Genomic DNA, 20,229 nt, shown 5'->3' with positions numbered 1-20,229 from the left:
TACCTGCTATTTCTAACTAGCATAGAGATCAAATAACTCTGCTCACTGTAAATCTCTTGATAAGAATTACTCCCTCCGTCCCATAATATTAGCTGATTGTGTAAATATTTTTTGCAGTGTAAATGCATAGAACTAAAATTTCTTTCTTAATAACTATGACGTTTGGATCAATTCCGCGCACCTCAACTATCTCATTGATTACCTGCTATTTCTAACTAGCATAGAGATCAAATAACTCTGCTCACTGAGGCATAGGAAGATGAAAAAAAATCATGTTTTCGGTCTCTATTGACATTGAATTATGTTCTCTCGGAGTTTTTAATTTATTTTATTGACCGCTAGATAATACCCTTAAGTATAAATCAGTCATTATAAATTTTATTGATATTGTAATGCTTTTGGAAAATGAAGTTCATAAAGGTAGAATAAATCTAGCTTCTAATTGTGAAATATGAAGAATGTAATTCATTTACCGGCAAGTGGCAATATGCTCCTGAATGTTGATCTAGAAGGTGATATGACTAATATAAAGTATTATCACCTGTTTAATTGTTAGATTTACAAGAGGTTATTAGTTCAAACACTACAAGTTACAAATCTAGAATACAAGAATGAGAATTAATCCTCTTTCTATCCTAAGTACTCCATACAGAAGACTTTCGAACTGTTTTGCAAAAATGTACTCAATGTGGCCACTAAGAATTGTGGTGGGATAGATCTCTCCATCTTTAATTAGAATATCGGGTTCGAGTTACGGAATGAAAAAAAATCTTGGCATGAAGTGCTTTAATTTTGTTTTTTAATGGACCTTACGTACGGTTAATCAAATTTGTTGAAGTCCAAAACAGATATTGAACTACGGGTGAGAAACAAAAAAAATATGGACCTAATGTACATGATCAGTGTAAGAATACCAGAACAAGAAACTGCAATTTATGCAATTATATCCCCAGACTTAACTGAGCTGCTGCTCAATTATTAGAACTGCTTTTGGTGTCCACTTCAGTTTTTCATCATTGAGTACCTAACACTTCTGACACCTAAATTCTTTAGCTTTTTTCCAAATGGACAGACAATAAGAAACAAAATTGACGAAAGAAAGTGGAGTAGTATTTTGAAGGCAAATTACTTCGATCTTTCCTTTTCGTTTCTCCATTATTGCTCTCTCACCCTGAACGGAAAGAGTTTACTCATGATTATAATTTCATACACATAAAATACTTTATAGCAAAAATTGAAACTAGTAAAGAATGTAAAACCGTGTAGCAACATAATTTCAAGGACATTAATTAATGCCTATATAGTACTCCTTTTTATCCTCCTTTGTTAGAGATAGAGGGTGTTTGCTTAAGCTTATAAGTTAGACTAAACTAGTTTAAGCATTTTTTGTTTTATATACGTGTTTAGTGAATATTCAAATTGAAGTGCTTATAAATCAAAATCAATCAAAAGTTACAAGTTGGTGATTCCACTTGCAATAGAGTCAAAAAATTTATTAAGGAGAGTCAATATAAAGAAATAAACGCATGAAAAAACTAAGCAACATATAGTATATATACATATTTTTTGTCTATCTATGCTCCTTGGACAAAGGTGGCCCAGCCACTGCCCCAACTTATTGGATTTTTAGCTTATAAGCATTTTTCTTTTGACGACAATTTTTACTATTTTACCTTTAATATTTTTTCTAATTCTCAAAATACCTTTTTATTTTTTTTTATATTTTATTTTTTAGCACTTTTATTCAAACACATACCAACTTATTTATAAAACTAATTTTCACACTTAAAGTACTTATTATCTTTTTACCACCTACTAATGCAAACGGGCTCATAGTCTTACAATAATAGGAAATTCGATCAAGTTAAAGAGGATAGTGTTGAGCTAAACGGTACAAAGATACTCTTAGCATGATGTGATATTGTTCGCTTTGGGTCAAGCCCACACGGTTTTCCCCCAAAGGCTTCACATCATTAAGAGTATCCCAACTCCTTATAAGTAACTCATTTTTCTTTTCAGCTACCAATGTGATACTTTGTTCGCACACCCAACGGATGAAAGAAAGACAAACTAATTGGAATGTCCACCTACAAATTTAGGAAGAAAACGTTTTTAGAAGAAAATAATCCTATAAAATTTTCATATATTTTATTTACTTATATATATAGTATAAAAGAATTATATAACTAAAAAACATTATCATGAGTCATAAACCTATCTCCTCTTAACTTGCAGACTAGTGATTTCCTACTAAGCCTAGCTTAAAGTCCTGGCACCCTACCAATGGTACTAGGCTATTATCACAAGAGTAACATGTACAAATGTACTAGAATCATTTGAATCGAATGCATCAAACAATTCAAGTAATTAATGAGACCCAAAATTTACTAATGATTCGTGAAAGGGTCTGTTCAAGGACAAACGTGTCGGTAATGGAAAGAGCCTTGACACGTGGTACCAAATTTCATGGAGAAGTATGGCAAAAAGAAGAATAAATATAATTATTGCAAATACAGATGAAATGTCATCCTCAAACAACTTTTGCAAAGAACTTTTTTTAACATATGTAAAATAATACCCGAAGTTTTTAATTTGTTTGGAAGAATTTATAGGTAGGAAATTGATGGAAAAGGAGTGGACGATACCACCATAGTTCAATGGCTATTTACCCTTAGCATATGCCAAATAAAGGTGATATTGAAAGTGATGAAATTGGAGGAAGTCATCATTATTATTCTTGAAAATTATTATTCCTCCAACTAAGAGTTTTTAGACCAGCATCTTTTATTATCTAACTTAGGTCATGACTTTATGGATCTACAGTGTCATTTAATTATTTTTTGCTACCTTCTTTTTTTCACCTCCTTTTTCTTTTTTCCCGAGAAAAAAGGAGAAAGAAAAAGAGATGGAGTGTGTGGATGAGAGTAACATTCCCATGATCGCATGGAGAAAATTGTCATGTCGTGTATGGGAAAGTGGGTGCAAATTTGCAGTGAAAGGGATTTGTTAGAGGAAAACACCCTTTTTTCCCTCCCCAATCCTAACTCCACAATATCGGGATATTCACAATTTATCTTTGACGCTTCAGTTTTTATATTTTCATCATCAAATCAATTTGTACATATTTACAAATGTGGATTTAAAATTTGGTAGTACTAGTTATAAAATAATGTTTTCACGTATTATATTTACCAGTGCATAAAAAGGGGAAAATATTCAAATTTATCCATGTACCTTTTGAAAAGTTCTAACTTTACCCTCTATTAAAAATTGAAATTTTACTTTGTGTAGCTTCTCGTAAGAGGTAATTATTGATAATAACTACCTTTTAATTTATTTATATTTTGTAGCTATAGTGATTTTGTAAATTACCATTCGTAGCTACACCAAAATACATAAAGTTGGAGTGACTGAAGTGGTTATTGGGTGAGGCTCTCCCCCTGCCCGCCTAGGTTTGAACCTAGCCAATAACATTTCTTTTCTTACATATTTTCCCTAGATTCTTCTTCTTGTATTTGGCTGGGTTCAAACCTAGGCAGGTAAGGGGAGAGTCTCGAAATACACAGCTTTTATTTTAAAGTAAGCTACAAATTGTAATTTGAAAAATGATAACTACAAATGGTAAGGTCCTCATGGAAGATAGTTATATATGTAAGTTTGCCAAAAAAAAAAATTGGTTCAATTGAGTCCTCGCTGTTAAACTTTTGGGCTAAATATGCCATTTTCCCCTAACAGTCCAACAACTGTTATTAACTAGATTTTGTATAGGGAAAGGTCCAAATTTACATTTTATTTTTGTTAGAAGTTCTTAATTTACCATCCGTGAAAAGTCTAGCTCAATTGGGTCCTCATCATTAAACAAACTCTTTTCCCTTCTAATTAATACCAATTGTTGGACCGTTAATAAATAAGGATTAATCCAAAAGTTTAACAATGAGGATCCAGTTGAATCAAACTTACGGATGATAAATTTAGAATTTTTTGCAAAAGTATAAAATTAATTCAAACCTTTTTTGTATGACAAAATATTGAGTGGAGTTAGAACCCGTTTAATGTGTGCGCTTAGGCTCCACAACTACGGCTGAACAGGGAATGTGAAATGGATGACAGACCAAAAACAATTAGGTGAATTGATGGCACTGAAAGATCCCTCTCCCAATACAAATATAACTTTCCCTTTCATTTTATTCCTCCTTTTTAAGCTTTTGTTGTTTTCGTGCCAATGCCTTTTCTATATGCTTCCAATTTCTTTTCTTTGCAAAAAAGACCCTTCCCCTTTTGTGGTGTTCTGCACAAACTCAGAAGAGTTAAAATCTTGACTCTCCTCAAAGTCCAAATGTCTTTTTCTTTCCCACTAACAATTGTAGGAAATGCTATTTCCCAAGTGTTTTTTAATGCCCTTTTTCAAAATTCACAAAGAGACAACTTAAAATTGATGCAAATCTGTTTCTTCAGCATATAGTGGACATCCTTTAATTATCATTTGCATTTTTCCCGCCAAACACATCTGAATTTGGTGGATATCTTTTTTATTCCCTAAGGCTTAAAAGGCTACTACAAAAGCTCCTGCATCCAAATGGGAAACAGCACTTGTAGTTGCTATCATAATTCTTCACTCTTTTTTACCCACTGGGTAATAATGTAATATTGATTTTTTTTTTCTTTTTGTTTGATATCTATTTAAAAATAGAATTAGTTACAATTATATGACAGCAAACCTTTTGGATGGGATTAATTAGTCTAAAGAATGATAAAATGTTAGTGCTTGGCAAAATATACCTCATCCATATTTGTTAACAGGGTAGTTTGATTGATCAAATACTTTTGGAGGTTAAATCCAAAAATTTAAAGTAAGCTCAAATACAATTAACTAATCTTTTAGATGCAAAAGTCAACAGACATATGACAACTTCATAACTTTAAATTTCTAAAGGATCAATGGCATGCTTAAAAGACTGCCAGCCAGCGAGGGAGAAAATGCTAATAAAAGCAAGTAATGTATATCATGGGTGATAAAATTAGTCCATCAAAATATGATTCGCTCAATCCGCCTTAATTGACCAGAAAGTTTTTAATTCTGTAATTTTGACCGGTTTTATTCAGCTGATCTAAAACTTAGGCCGAATATGTAGTTCAAATTGACCCTGAAAAATCTTTTCAATTTTTTTTTCTTTAAGTTTGATAAGTTATATATAGTCATAGTAATAGTTTTTTATATAGATAATTAAGCAAATTATAAGAAAACAAACAAAGAAATTAAAATTATGTAAGAGTTTTAAGCATGGACATGGACTCATTGCTTAGCCCATTTTGACCTAGCTATCTCAGTCCAAGTAACTTTGAGCAGGTTTATGGCTGTTTCTATTTTTTAACGCAGCATATATGATTCAAAAATACTTTCCGCTATTTTTCTCAATAGGAACTGAACTCAAATTTATTCCAAGTCACCAGCTATTCTTCCTCAAAATTCCTTTAAATTTTAATGTAAATAATTTTGGTATGTTCTTGAATATTCTTCCGGTAATTAATTTCCTAAGAAAATCTTTTTCTACAGTAGAGGCAATTTCTCAAATTTTAGGATAAACATTCAATACAATTACAATTAAAGGCAGCAAAAAAGTAGTTAACTTTTCACATAATTTATTTTCCAGTAAGTCAATGATGGGGTATATATTAAAAATTTAAAATTTAAATGATGGGGTATGTATTAAAATTTCCCTGTAGTAAACTAAAATTGAATGTTCTGTTTTAGAGTTGCTATTTTGAAAATTTGCCAAAGCGAATGGGGTTGAATTTCATTTTTTTGCACGGATTGTCCCTCAAAGGCGCTTCTTTAATTTTGGCCCTCAAATTGCTCGTCTTTAATTTTTGTCCTTCGCTTAAAAAGTAGTCAAAAATATCACTAGGTTCTGGGTTTGAATTCTACTTAGTAAAAAAATAATAATTTCACAAGGCAAGGCTTCACGGAAATGGCTTAAGGAAAAATTTGCCTCGAGGCAGAATTTGCCTTGCGAAATTTTGCAAGGCAGAACTTTTTTGGAATTTTTCCAGCCGATAACTACCTTTAAGACTTATTTATTAGTAATAGCTATCTTTTTTTTTATGATATTTTGTAGCTTAATTATTTATCAAATTACCATCTATAACTTATTTTTGTAACTGCGTATTTTCCTAAAAATAAGGTACCTCTTTCCCACTTACCCACAATTTTTTTTTTCAAATATTTTTCTCTCACCTATCAAATCTATTTTCTCCCTCACCCTTCTTTCTCTCTCCGTTCCATCTCATAGTCTTTTAAATTGATTTTCTCTCACCTACCAATTTTTTTTCTCCCTCACCCCCTCTTTCTCTCTTTGTTCTATCACCTACCCTTAATCTCATTTTCTCTTACAAATCAGAAGAATCCTACGGTAGTAGCAGCAACCATGGTCGACGACGGAGTGAAAAAAAGAGCTCTAACAACGGCGAAGGACAACGGAGTGAAGCTTTATTAACTAGTCCAATTGAAAGTCTTTATCTCCGGATAACGTCCTTTTTGTAGCAATCTGAGACGACTCGCTTCTTTCCCATGAGAACACCATTGATGAGAGTTGTGGAGCTTCATGCCCACCAAGTGTTTGATAAAATGTTTCAGTATATTTCAGTGTATTTCTGTATATTATTTCGTTGTATTTCAATGTATTTATCTTTTTTTTGGTGTAAATATAGTGAATGTTTCAAATATAGAGCCTATTTTTACTACACTTTGTTTTCACGACTTTTGTATTTTCACTGTATTTTACTGTATTTCTGAATTTTGTATTTCTAATTTATGAAACAGTTTCTGATATATTTCATTGTATTCCATTGTATATACGCATACTACAACTTTATATTTCTTAAACAATTAACCATATTTCAGTGCATATTTTTTTGTATTTGGAGGTTTTTAGATCTTTAGTGGTTTTTGAATTCAAAAAGTTTTGATTGTGATCAAAGTTGAGAGAGATTCGTAAGCTTTTATGGAAGAACAACCGTTATGTGTGATTTATGAGAAGTTTTAAATAGAATTCCATAATTTTTGTTTTTAAAAAACTGTTCCATAAACAGGGCCTGATTTTACTCTTCAGTGATTTGTGTGAAATATGGTTGATTTAATTTGACTTACTATTTAAAAAGGAATAGAATATTATGTTCCAAAAATATACCCTATTTTTTCTCTCAGAATTTGAAAAAAAAAATATATGTTCTAAAAATATAGCCTAAATTTACTCTAACGTGTTTTGTATTTCTCTGTATTTCGCTGTATTTTACTATATTTCACTGTATTTCAAAAATGCGAGATACAACTGAAATACAATCAAAAGCAGCTACGAATTGTAAATCTTCAACTTGTAGCTATAACTAGTTAGAAGCTATTAAAAGGTAGCTACTTGTGTAAGTTTTACAATTTGTTTTACTCTACTGGAATTGTACAAAAGTTAGGCCTTAGGGTGGCCTAATTTTGCAATGCAATACTGCCTTGCGAATTGTTTTTTTTTTTTACTGAGTCAGCTTTTGAACTCAGAACCACAGGATATTTTAGGCGATGAGCCAAAATTAAAGACCAGCAATCATGCAAATTGCCCGAATTTGGACTGAGGTTGCCTCCACTTGGACAAAAAGAGCCCATCAAATGTTTGTCTTGCTCAATGGGCTACCTATTAGTGTAGTTTTCTCCTAAAACAAGTGACCCATCCATGCTGCCTATTTGGGCTTCAATATTTTGGTTTCCTGAACAGATGTCGGGTTGATTTGAATGTGTTGTCAACCTCCAAAAGTAGAATTGCCCACAAATATAGGAAGGCAACATATACCCGGTCAATTACATATGTTATTTTAATTATATATATGACTCTTTTCATATAGGAGATCAATAAAAAATAACACAGGAAATCAGTAAATAAATCATAGGATATCTTTGTTAAATCATTTTTTTCTGTTCAAAGTATAAATGTTTATTTGTGATCATTTCCGCTTTTGGTCGAGCTTTGATGCCAATTTAGTTTGCTACTACAACACTAGCAACTAAGCCTCAATTTCAAACAAGTTGAGATTGGCTTTCAACTCATCTCAGGTCAATATTGCCAATTTAATTGTACAGTAACAAATTAGAATTCCAAATTTCTTTTGGTAGGTGTTCTCATTAAATCTCTTAGACACCCAACAAATTAATAGAGTTCTATGGGATTTTAGACACCCTACTCTATCCTCCTTTAAGCTTTGGCTAATGTATGCCTTTTACAGTTATTCGATGCTGAAGTAGTTGATATCAATGCATCTGATTGTAGTACTAGCAGTAACTGATGAGAAGTCAATAGAAGAAGACAAGAAGTATTACTTGAAAATATTAGTAATTGATTGGATTCCTCTGCCTCTTGGGCTGACTTTGTTATAAGTTATAATTATGTAACAATGCCATCCTTTCCAAATGGCTGTGTAGTACTCACTGGGCGTATCATAGGTGATTTAACATTTAAAAAAGTAACAGAGAATATTTCTTTATACTTTTGCTGTGCAAATCTTTGACTGGTAATCTTGTCAGCATTTATTTGAATTTCCCTTGTTTAATCATCTCATATTTGCATTTTGCATAGTTAGTGTTTGGTTGTTGTACCTAGTGATCTATGATATATACGGATGAGAATAGAGAGGGTATTCATTAGTTCTGGCACTTTATAAAGAGTAATAATTGATCAATTATAACATCCAGACTTGGATATTTTAAGATTTACTGAAGATGCTATATATGTTAAATTGTTTATGTGCAAGTATGCGGAGGATAACTGGCCAATCAGTCCGAGTAGCAGCCGACTGCATTAATAACAAAATTTATTAAACAATTTTATTGTTTAAATGAGAAAGGAACAGGAATTTTGGGTTAGGTGTTTAGTTGGTAGTAGTATAGTGATAAGTTGTAGTGGTTGAATGAACATAATTCTCAACAGGTTATACAAATACTTTTAACATTAAGTTGAGGAGATGAGATCTGTTTTCTGTCATTCTGTGACAGCCTTTCGTTTCTCAAACTTCAGCTAATTGCTTAGACAACTTCCAAAATACTTTTATGTTATAATCCCTACTCACAAGATCTGTTCTTCTTTTTCCTTTTATGGAGTGGTCACCACACGTGATGCAGAACACCAGATACATAATGAACTAAAAGAGAAGACAATAAGATAATAGGGACTATCTGATTGCCACTGCAAGGGGTTGGGAGTTGGGACCATCAACCGGCACAGTATAACCTACAGAAAGTGTGGGAATATACCTACTGTTTTCACTTCAACATTTCTATATGGTTAGAAACTTTATATCCACATACACACATTAATTATGTACACATTGTCCCAACTTATACTATTATATTCCATCTATACAGATATTGGAACCAGTGGTGGAGCCACAGCCACATCCTGGGAAGGCAGAAAAGAATCTAATATTTAAGTTCTAAGGGTTTAACATTTAAGTTTCTTAACATTCAATTCATTATATTTTAAAAATTATCGGTTCAATATCAATTATTTATCGCAATTTAATAAATTTTTACATATAATTTTATATTGTTCGAAACCAGTACAAACAAACTGCATCTGCCTCTGAGGAAAGGAAGTTCAGTTGAATCCTCTTAGTTGAAAATAGCAATGCACAAATAGAACACTTTTTTTTTTTTTTTTGTGTATCCATAAAAACTCTGAATTCCCTTAACATAAGGGATTGGCAAAAGTAGTTCAAAATCTTTTAGGTTGGAGGTTCAAAATTTGAATCCCTTGTTCATATTCCTGGCTCCGCCACTTATTGAAGTTAGAAAATAATTTCTGTTGTTTGCATTAAAATTTGAGAACAGATAGGTGGATCTTTTATTAATTATTATTAATCAGTGGAGACAGTGGGATGTTTCGATTCTGAATTAATGTCGATGAAAATGATTAGTGATTGTATTTCCAGTTTCGGCAGTGTTTTAGACTTGTTATACATGATTAGTTTGGAGAATTTGATTAGCTTCGTTTAGAAAACAGCAAGAGAAAGTTACTTACCTTTGTAAAGCTCTTGTATTTTCCACCTTCCTATTGGCAATTCTATAGAAGTTCAAAAATCTTACTTGACCTTCAGTGGCGGAGCTGAGGATAAGGACGAGGTTTAACTGAATTCCCTTGGTCTGAAAATTTTACACGGTGTAATTAGGATAACAATATTTATTTTGATGTATATAAAACCGGTTAGTCCCCTTAATATAAAAGAAGCTTTTGATGTAGTACAGGGAATTTAGAGTTGATTTAGGTCACGTTAAAGAAAAGCAATCAATCTTTTGAAAAAGGCAAAAGTTGCTAATGAATTCCACAACTGGTTGTATTTCATCAGTGGATAACCCAATTGCTTCTCCCCTCTCCCACCCCAAACAGGAAAGCAAAAACTTATACCTTACACAATTGGCCATATTTGTGCCTTACGTTATCGATAACACAATAATGGTAAAAAAGCAATCGAACACTTACCTATAAAATTTGCAAGGACACCAACAATCTGTTAGGATTGGAAAAATCTTCTATTCATAACCGGAACAGAATTACAATAGGAGGAGCAACTCTCACACTCAACTATTACAAAAAACCAATCCTAAACTGAATACATATATCTCACTCAAGTGTTTTCCTTACTGTTTTTTTTTCTTGCTCTTGGTGATCCTACAAATGATAGAAGGCTTCCCTATTTATAGGGATGAAATGAACCTATTGATGTCATTTGTGACTCAAACAAGCACTTGACAATTTGCCAGAAGATGTTTTCTTCCTTAAAACAACGAATATGTTTTCTTTCTCAAAACAAGAGAAATGTTTTCTTCCTTGTTTTCTTCCTTAAAACGAGGGAAATGTGGGATGGACCCAACACAATCGAATACTTTCCTCTAGAGGTGTTTCTACGTAAAAATACTTGTGTCTACTACGAGAAACTACATACTACTATTCGATAGAATGTGCTCATGATATGTAATATGGATGGCCTAACAATGACATTCCATGACAGGTGGTGGAATATTGATATAAGAAATTGGCAAAATGCATTTTGAGAAAGTTGGGGTCTGTCCAATGATTCAATGATCTTTATTTGGAACACGACGTTCAGAAAAACATTTTTGCCAGACAAATATCGATAAGAGTCCATGACCATGAGCGGTCGTCTTCCAACTCCAAATTTCATCAGGTCGGTCCGTTCCTTTTTCTATTTTTAGCTACTATGGTCCCTTTTCTGTCATTTTTGTCGTTTTTATTTGGTTAAATGCAATTTTGGTCCCTCAAATTTTGCTAAGCTCTGATATAGTCCTTGTAACATCTGACTAAGAAAATTGACCTTCCACTAATTGAAACGTGTATTTTGGATCTCTTTGCTTGTAAATATTATTTAAAATGATTACCAATTATTCCACCACTTAGTTACTCATGTATTGTGTTAACTTCGTACTATTACTTCACATTTGACAGTAATATAGTCCTAACAATATTTCAAATATAACATATTTTCACCATAAAGACACCAAAACACAAATTTCAATTAATTGAAGGTTATATGTGCATGTTTTGTTGAATATCACAAGGACTAAAAGAGTCAATTGGTTTTGTAATCCTTTATAAATTTCCTTTTGGTTTTATGTCTTTTACAAGAGATTCTCATGTTTACACATAAGAGATATGAAAATAACACACAAGAGATCACAAAAAGTCATTATCTTTATTCAAATTGTAAAATGGTCATGCGAAAACATTCCTACTGATTGGGTCAATTGGTTTTGTAATTAATCCTTCATAAATTTGTTATTAGTTTGTTTACAAAAATGTGTCTATGTTTTCTTAACGAGAGAACTTTTAAAACCAACCGCTATTATAACATGTTTAGACCATAAGTTTTAGAACTCTTATAGCCACAACATCGTCATGCCATGTTATAACTATAAATTTCAAAATCGTCTTATCTTTCTTAAATTTTGTATTGACTTAAATTACACCAAATTAATTGAAACGGGGAGAGTAGTAATTTTCTGAATCATATCTATAGTCAAAGTTTTTCTTGGAGTTTGCGAAACCAAATCTCGTCCGTAGCAGGCAATTTTCCATAGCAAGTCTAGTAGTAGTAATTTAGAAAGCAGAGGGGTTTATATCATTTCATATAGATTTACCATGGTCAAGAAAATTAACAGATGAAAATATGCTTAATGAACCATAATTAAGTGATAATAGTCCAGTAACAAACACATGTCATGTATTTATTGATATGGTGTAAACACAGATAAGTTTTTATCGAAATACTTTGCATCATCTATATATATACTCCCTCCGTTTACTTTTACTTGTCCACTATTTCCTTTATATATTTTCATTTTTATTTGTCAATTTTCACATATCAAGGTAAGACAAAAAAAAATTCCTGTTTTACCCTTAGCATTTATTACTCATTTCAAATTATTTTCCAACTCCAATACAATTATACACCATTTAATAGGGGTATTGTGATAAAATACCTATCTTAATCATTGTATCTTAAACAACGTGAAAAGTCAAAACGTGACAAGTAAAAGTGAACGGAAGGAGTAGTTTAAGTCCATTATATTATGACTGTTTAAGCGTGAAACTTGTGAATTTCTCATTCGAGCACTACAAGAAATATAAAACGGAAGTACGGAAGTACTTGAATATCTGGTTTCAAACCACACAGATCATTGCGCGTATTGCAGAAGAACCGTTTTATTTCGTCCGTCCATCCCTCTTTTTTTGTTTGGGTAAAAACCGAGGAAAATAAAGAACGTCAAGTAGAAAGGAACAAGGTCTTACGACACGATTACTATATCTTTGATTTTTCTTTATCTCTCCTCGGCTTTTCTTGCTAAAAGAAAAAGCCAATGTTCTCTTTCGTAACAATTTTTTTCGAGTTTTTGGTCTCCACCAATTCTATCAGAATAAATAATTGGAAAATAAAAAATGATTAACATTCTATCCACCAAGATTATTGAATAAGAAAAATCAGACAAATTATAAAGCAAGAGATGCGTAATTATCCTATATTTTGAAGACTTAAGTTAAATAAGAGGCTGATTTGACCAAAACTCCGATTAATTTAATAGTGGTCCAATAAATTATAATTCCGCTGGAAATTAAGTATTCAATAGAGATTAGCCGACCGCAGCATTAATTAATTAGTTTAATCTTTCCAGGAGAAGTGTATTATCGTTGCTCTAATTAATATTGATTGGTTGAATATTTCTCGTGCCAACCGCATTGCATCATTCCATACAATAAAACACCGAAGTAAAAAAAAGGGAATAGCCGACCATAACATTGGACAAGTGGAAAGATCCTAAAAGATCTCTTTGCTGTACTTAGATTTTAGTATTAGTATAACTAAAAACAATCATGTATGTACCAACTGAACCTCCAACCACCAAACCCTAAGCATAGATAGCAACACCATTTTTATTATTCACTTGCATAAGATATTGGTAGAAAACTCGTATTTGGTAGAAAATTAGAACGTTATTAGACTTCACTGAACTGCTATGCCTTATACTGTGTTGAAGACACTAGACAAATGAAACTTGACCACTGAAATATAAGGTGTGTTTGGTGCGAAAGAAAATTAAGTGGTTTTCCTAGAGCTATTTGTTTTCTGATGTTTGGCAAGTAAACAGAAAATATTATTGAAAAAGTATTATATATAATTTACACAAATATTATGAGGGTGGTGATGGAATTGCACGGAGAGGAGGGGTCGGGTGGTTGGGGGTAGGAGTGGAGGCGAGTAAGGGTGCTGGCTGGTGGATTAGGGGTCGTTTTCTAATTAAAAAAAAAAATGATTTTTAGGCGATGAACTCGCCTATTGACACCGGCACAGTGGAGGGGAGGGGGAGAGGAGGGGTACGGGGGTGCGAGGAGTTTGATGGTGCAGGTTCTAGGGGTGTGGGGTGGAGTAGGTAGTGCGGGTGGGGGTGTGTAGGTGTGGAAATAGGTGGAGCGTTGTGGTGGGAGGGAGACAATCATCATGCAATGGTGCTTAAGGATCTCGTTTTTCATACTTTTTTCAGAAAATCATATTGTCTTAATCTGTAACGAACTTAATTTTTTGAAGAAAATTCTTCATATTGAACTAAAACTTATATGTTTCTCCTTTTCATAGATATATCATGTTTTCACCAAATATATACACGATAAGCTTGTGTTTATATTTTGTCATCCAAGGTTACGGTAAAGTGTTAAGAATTCTTAATTTTTAATTTAAAATTTTGGGTTCGAGCTTTGAGAGTGAAGTTGATTTTGGTAAAAGTGTATCTCAAAGATGGGGTTTACTTTGCGAATTGAACTTAATCAAACCTCAAAACGGATAATGAATATCGAGCGAGAAAAAAAAGAAAAAGAAAAAAAAAAAAGCTACATGCATTATTTGTCCTTAGCTCACAACTCTTTAATTAGATTAAAAAATATTCTTAATTTGGAAGCGTCATATTTGTGTCACTGGCTATAAGTTTGGATTGACTTGGAGAGTAGCTTAACAGAAGCCATTTTGGTATACTTCCACTACTGATCTTACGGGTATATTGGGGGGTCTGAATTAAGGTTTCATCACACTACGTGATCTTAGACAATGGTTGTTTAGGATCAGTTTGTCGTTCTTTTGTTTATGGGAGCTTTTGATACTGTGCCTGGTACTTATCTCCATGTTCCTAATTTAATAAAACAAATTGTCAACTAATTTATTTAGTTCAACTTAACTTTGCATCAGCATCCTGTACTTTCATATGAAAAGCGTTAAGGAATCTGAGATATGCTTCAGAATCCTGGTCTTCATGTGAAACCAACTGAAACCCATCCACAAGAAGTACAGGAAATATATAAATCATGAATTCTGTTTGTAGATACGCTGTGATTGTACGATCTGTGACGGCCAATGAGAAACATCGGTTGGCTCCACCACTCAACAGTTACATTGGAAAAAATGCGTTAAAGCTCGGTACATAAACCCAATACAACAACCATAACAACAGATACAATACTTCAATCTAAACAAAGTGAATCCCTAGAAAATTGGAAGTTTGAAACTCACATATATGAATTTTTTTCCACGGAACTTTTCAAGTCCGTCCCAATTTAAATGACTTAATTTGACTAAGTATAGAGTTTAAGAAATAAAGAGAATTTTGAATCTTGTGGTCCTAAATTAAAGATGTGTATAATGTACAAAAATATTTTTTGAATCTTATGATTATAAACTTGTCATGCTGGATGTTTGAATTATCAACTTAAGAAATATAAAAAACGACACTCTTTTTGGACAGAGGGAGTAATTTGTTTTGCCAGCAAATTACTAGTTAAGATATCACATTAGGTAGAGAACAAGAGGTTTTACCCTCATTGTTGAGATATTTGCCTTTCTCCAGCGTTTCCAAAAATATGAAGTGTTTGTCTTTACTCTTTGCCAATTGCAATAGGGGCCAAAGAGCTTAGAATCGCACTCGACACACTTACTGAGTTCTTTTTAATATATAACATACATTGACTTAATGTGATAATCTTTACACTCTTAAAGCTTAAGACAAGTTAACTTTTTAATTAGCATATATTGATTTAATGTGATAATTTTACATTTTTAAGCTCAAAACGAACAAAACGTTCTTAAAGCTTAAGATGAAATAAATGATTTGGCTGAGATCAATTACCTTATTGAGCTCACAACTTCTAATAAAATATGATGTCATTCTGTTTAAGCTTTATCGCAAATAAAATCATATGATATCATTTTTATCTGAACTCATCTCAAAATGAATGTGACATAACATGCGTAAGTAATCGAGTCCTTCTAACATATTTCGTATCATATAATTCTATCATAAATTTACTAATTTTATGTTTTCACTTCAAATTTTTACCTGAGCTAGGCATCAGCAAAATAATTTAAATCTTAAATAAGAACATAGTAATGCCTAAATAAAAATTCTTGAACAACAATAACTAGTTCAGCTAGATATGCATATGGAGGAAAATAAAAATCTAGCACCGCCCAGCTCTACATCATCCATTGCCCAACCAAAACCGGAAACAAAACTTCCCTTCTCAGCTTAAAATCCATCATAATGCCCACCCCTGACAGCGACTTAGGACCACTACTTTCTCCCTTTTCAAGTTTTTATCTTTTTCCTTTCTTAATTAATACTGTAGTACTATACTATGGCTCGCGTGGGCACTCCAATCCTATGGCGATGGTGGTGTCCACACTTGATCAACGTCACATATTTTACCGGTTTATACACACACAACCCCATCTCTCTCTTTCTTCTCCTCTCTTATCTTCTTATCTACTTCTTAACTTCACAGAATTTGTTTGCCCAACTGATTTTTTTGTAGGCCATATCCTCTCTTTTTTTTTGGCTTTTATCCTCAATCATCAGAAACAAGTGTTGATTTAATTCCCATCTTCAATGGAACAGTAACAAAGTTGCAAACCACAAAAAAAAAAAAAAAAAAAAAAAAAAAAAAAAAGAGATTCAAGAACAGGAATATTTCTAAAGAAGAAACGAACAAGTAAGAAACAATACTAGTTGTAATTGGGATTTCTTTTAACTACTAAAAAAAGTGATAATATTAACATATAATCCCTTCGGATTATGTTCATACAAACACAGATAATTCTCAATATCTATCGCCATAATAATCCTTATAGCCACTTGTGGCTTGAAGCAGTACTAATTAAAGCTGTTGATTCCGTTATCTTCATCATCACAACTTTCAGGGCTAGGATATTCATTCAAATCCGGCTTTACGACAACCCTTGTAGGTTTCGAGTTCGAATTACAGGTGGATCCAGGTGGTGAACCAGATGAATTATGAATCGCAGTTTGCAGAGCATCAACTCTAGCACCAACTTCAGTAGCTTTCTTACGAATAGAAGCAGCAGAAAGATCATGAATTTCATGGTTATCATTAACTATGCATTCAGGGAAATTAAGCCTAGCTGAAGGACCACGCAAGTAAAAAACAGCAGTGTCATAAGCACGAGCAGCTGCAACAGGAGAAGAATAAGAACCAAGCCAAATACGAGAACGTTTGTTGGGTTCTCTAATTTCAGCCACCCATTTACCCCACTTCCTCATACGTATACCTCTGTATGGCTTATCTTGTTGGTGTCGCCTTTGTTTTCTCTTCTCTCCTTCCATCATCGCTAACCCAAAAAAAAGAATCCTCCTTTTGCTTTCTTTTTCCCAAAAAAGCGCCTTTGACGCTATCTATCTAATATAAGGCTATACCCCCAGAGAAAGAAGAGGGAAGATGGGGAAGGAGAATCTAAGAGAGAAAAATGAGGGGTATATGAAAGAACGTTTGTTATTAGAACAGGTGTCGTATATATATATGGAGGTGGGAATATAGAGATAATTTTTGTTATGTATACATAGAGAGAGAAAGGAAGGAACATGTAACAACACCCTACGGGGTTGTGAGGGGGTGGGGTGTGGATGATTGAGGAAGAGAGCATATAGAGCACGCATAAGGGGAGGGGTAGGGTAATTGGTTTTCGTTGCTTGGCTGCTAGTCTGTCGATTGGGCAAGGCCGCCACGTTGATCTTCCTTATAAGATAAGTACAAATTCGGCCGACATGTTCTATCGCCTCATTTCACTTCTTGGTTCCTCTACCACCAGGGAGTATAATTTGTTGTTAGGATTCAAGTATTTAGGTCGTTTGGTGAATGTTATAGGTTGGAATATCCCAGCATTAATTTTTTATATCGTAAATTTATCTCAAGATAAATTTATACCTTCTATCAAACACTGTATAAAATGAAGTCTTATTCTAAGGGTGGGATATCTCATCTTATCCCATCTCCCAGATGGGATAAAATAATTCCAAGAAGTTGGATACATTAGTCCCAGAATTATAATCCCGGGATAATTTTAGCTAACTAGCAAACGACCACTTAACAGTATAGTGTTCTTTATTTCAGTTTATGTGGTGCTCTCGTTTTCAATGTGATAAGTTTGACCGGACATTAAGAAATAAAAGAAGATTTTTAAATCTTGTTGTGTTAATTAAACTAAATATATTGGTTATAAATTAATTTTGTTAAGAGTAAAAGACAAATTTTAAATTGTTTTCAAATAAAAAAATGTGTCTTTTTTTTTAACTAACTAAAAGGAAAGCGTTTCATATAAATGAGCCAGAAGGAGTATTATCTTTGATTAATTTTTAAAAACTAAATTATATACATTTAAAAGTTTTTTTTATAATTACATAAATAACATGACATATAAAATCATATAGTAAGTTTTTAAAAAACATTCCTATCCACTGATATTGTGGACTAAGTAAAAACTATACCATGTGAATATAAAAAAGGGAGTATAAAGGTGTGTTGGTATGCACAAAAACGTTTTCCATCTCAAATGGAGGATATACAGGAGTATGGGGTAGTAATAGGGGCTATTAGGAATGGGGCAGGATGAAATGTGTTGGAGGATACTCCTTCCGGTTCAAAATAAGTGTTTACTAAGTTATTTTATTTTGATGCGAAATAAATGTTAACTTACGTAATTAAAAAGGAATTAATTCTATTTTTTCAGATTTACCCCTTTCTACTCAAGACAATGAATAGGCAAAGAATCTATTAATTAAGGATCCTGTAGTCAAAATACCTATTTTTTTCTCTACGAGTTAATATTTTCTTATTGAAATTAGTGTTTTCTTAAGGGGTGTGGAAAAAGCTAAGTAAACACTTATTTTGAACCGGAAGGAGTAACAAGGGGGTGGGATGACACTATGAGGCTATTTCCCTCCTAAAAAGATTGACCAATCAAACATAAAAAAATTATAAATTATTTTCCTCCATATCAAACACACCCTCACACCATTCATATAGTTTCTACCAGATTTTTTTCTTATACAGTAGACTACTTAATTGTTTCGACTTTGTAAATAACTTGTTGGGTAATATAGTAAGTCTTTGCAATGCTATGTTTAGAAGTCCAATAGCTTTACTAGACAGGAAACTTGGAATTCAAATAATATCTAAATAAGTACAGTAAAATCATTTAGGTCATGAAGGTGGGGATTGGGGTCACCTCTTTCCGTGAGTGTGGTCCCCTTCCATATTTCAAATCCTCTAAGTTTTCTCTTCCTCATATAGCAAAATTCCCTTCATGCCTATTTTCATCTTGATACGGGCATAATACGAGAATAAAAAGTCAAAATCTGTTTATTTAAACACAAAACTGACTGATAACGGGTAAATAGCATAATACTATAAATTGGTGTAGTAGGGCCACGGTAAGGATATAGAATATCGAGTGGGAATTTATTTATTTTTTAAAAAAAACTTCAATGCATAAAAAGGTCATTTCACATTATTAAATGTTGAGAATAAGAGTCTAACCAGTACGTACTTTAAAAATCAACTAGATAAACACTTGAAACTTTTGAAATTATTTATCTTATATAAGAACATTTACAGTGTTCGATTTAATATACGTGTATAGGCTAACTCTCCGGCAAAAATAAAGAGGTTAGACTGTGATTAGTCTGTTTCTGTTTTGATCCACTACAAAGAGATATCCGTAAATGTTAAGTTTAAAGTCCACAAATGCATTAAGTGAGGGATTTTAAAGGTGAAGTATGACTTGAGAAATGGAGGGAAATGAAAGTTTGAAAAACAACCTTTCAAGTAAACACTTCTCCCACATTGGTGGTTGAAAGTGTTATGTGTGTGCTTATATTAAGCAACACATTCTCTAGCTCATAAAGGGTTGAGAAGAGGACCATCCCTTGCGTCGTTGTCGTCGCTCGGCTCGGCTTCAAATTCGGTCAAATGATTTGATTTTATTTCCATTTTCCTTACTTAATGTTTCTAATCCGGATATTAATTAATTCACGCGAAATTAACTTAATTCATTAAATTCGCGGAATTATTTTTTTTTTCCAACGGATTTTTTTTTTCCTTCCAACGGACATAACGATGACCAACGGTCATCTCCTTCACTGAACAGGCACTTTCATACCTGTTCAGATCAAAATAACAGACTATAAATTTTCAGAGGCTTCACCTTATTTGTTTTTTTACACACTGAAAACATTTTTGTTCTCTGAAAAACGCAATTTCCTTTCCCCTCATACTACATTCTTTTCGAAACCAAAAATCAGTAAGTGTCGTGTGATTACTACCATTCGTTGAGTTCGCTGAAATT

General features: G+C 32.8%; 1 protein-coding gene across 1 annotated transcript; it reads right to left on the bottom strand.

The window, feature by feature from the left end:
* Positions 1–16,581: 16,581 nt before the first annotated feature.
* LOC132627836 (ethylene-responsive transcription factor ERF010-like) lies at positions 16,582–17,470 on the bottom strand. Its single transcript, XM_060343424.1, has one exon. It carries the CDS (start codon positions 17,213–17,215, stop codon positions 16,742–16,744), a length of 474 nt encoding a protein of 157 aa, XP_060199407.1. The 5' UTR covers positions 17,216–17,470; the 3' UTR covers positions 16,582–16,741.
* Positions 17,471–20,229: the final 2,759 nt, after the last annotated feature.

The sequence above is a fragment of the Lycium barbarum genome, chromosome 2, assembly GCF_019175385.1.
Source record: "Lycium barbarum isolate Lr01 chromosome 2, ASM1917538v2, whole genome shotgun sequence".
Classification (NCBI taxonomy): Eukaryota; Viridiplantae; Streptophyta; class Magnoliopsida; order Solanales; family Solanaceae; genus Lycium; species Lycium barbarum.
The sequence above is the reverse complement of the archived record's forward strand: the minus strand, read 5'-3'. Positions and strand labels throughout refer to the sequence as shown.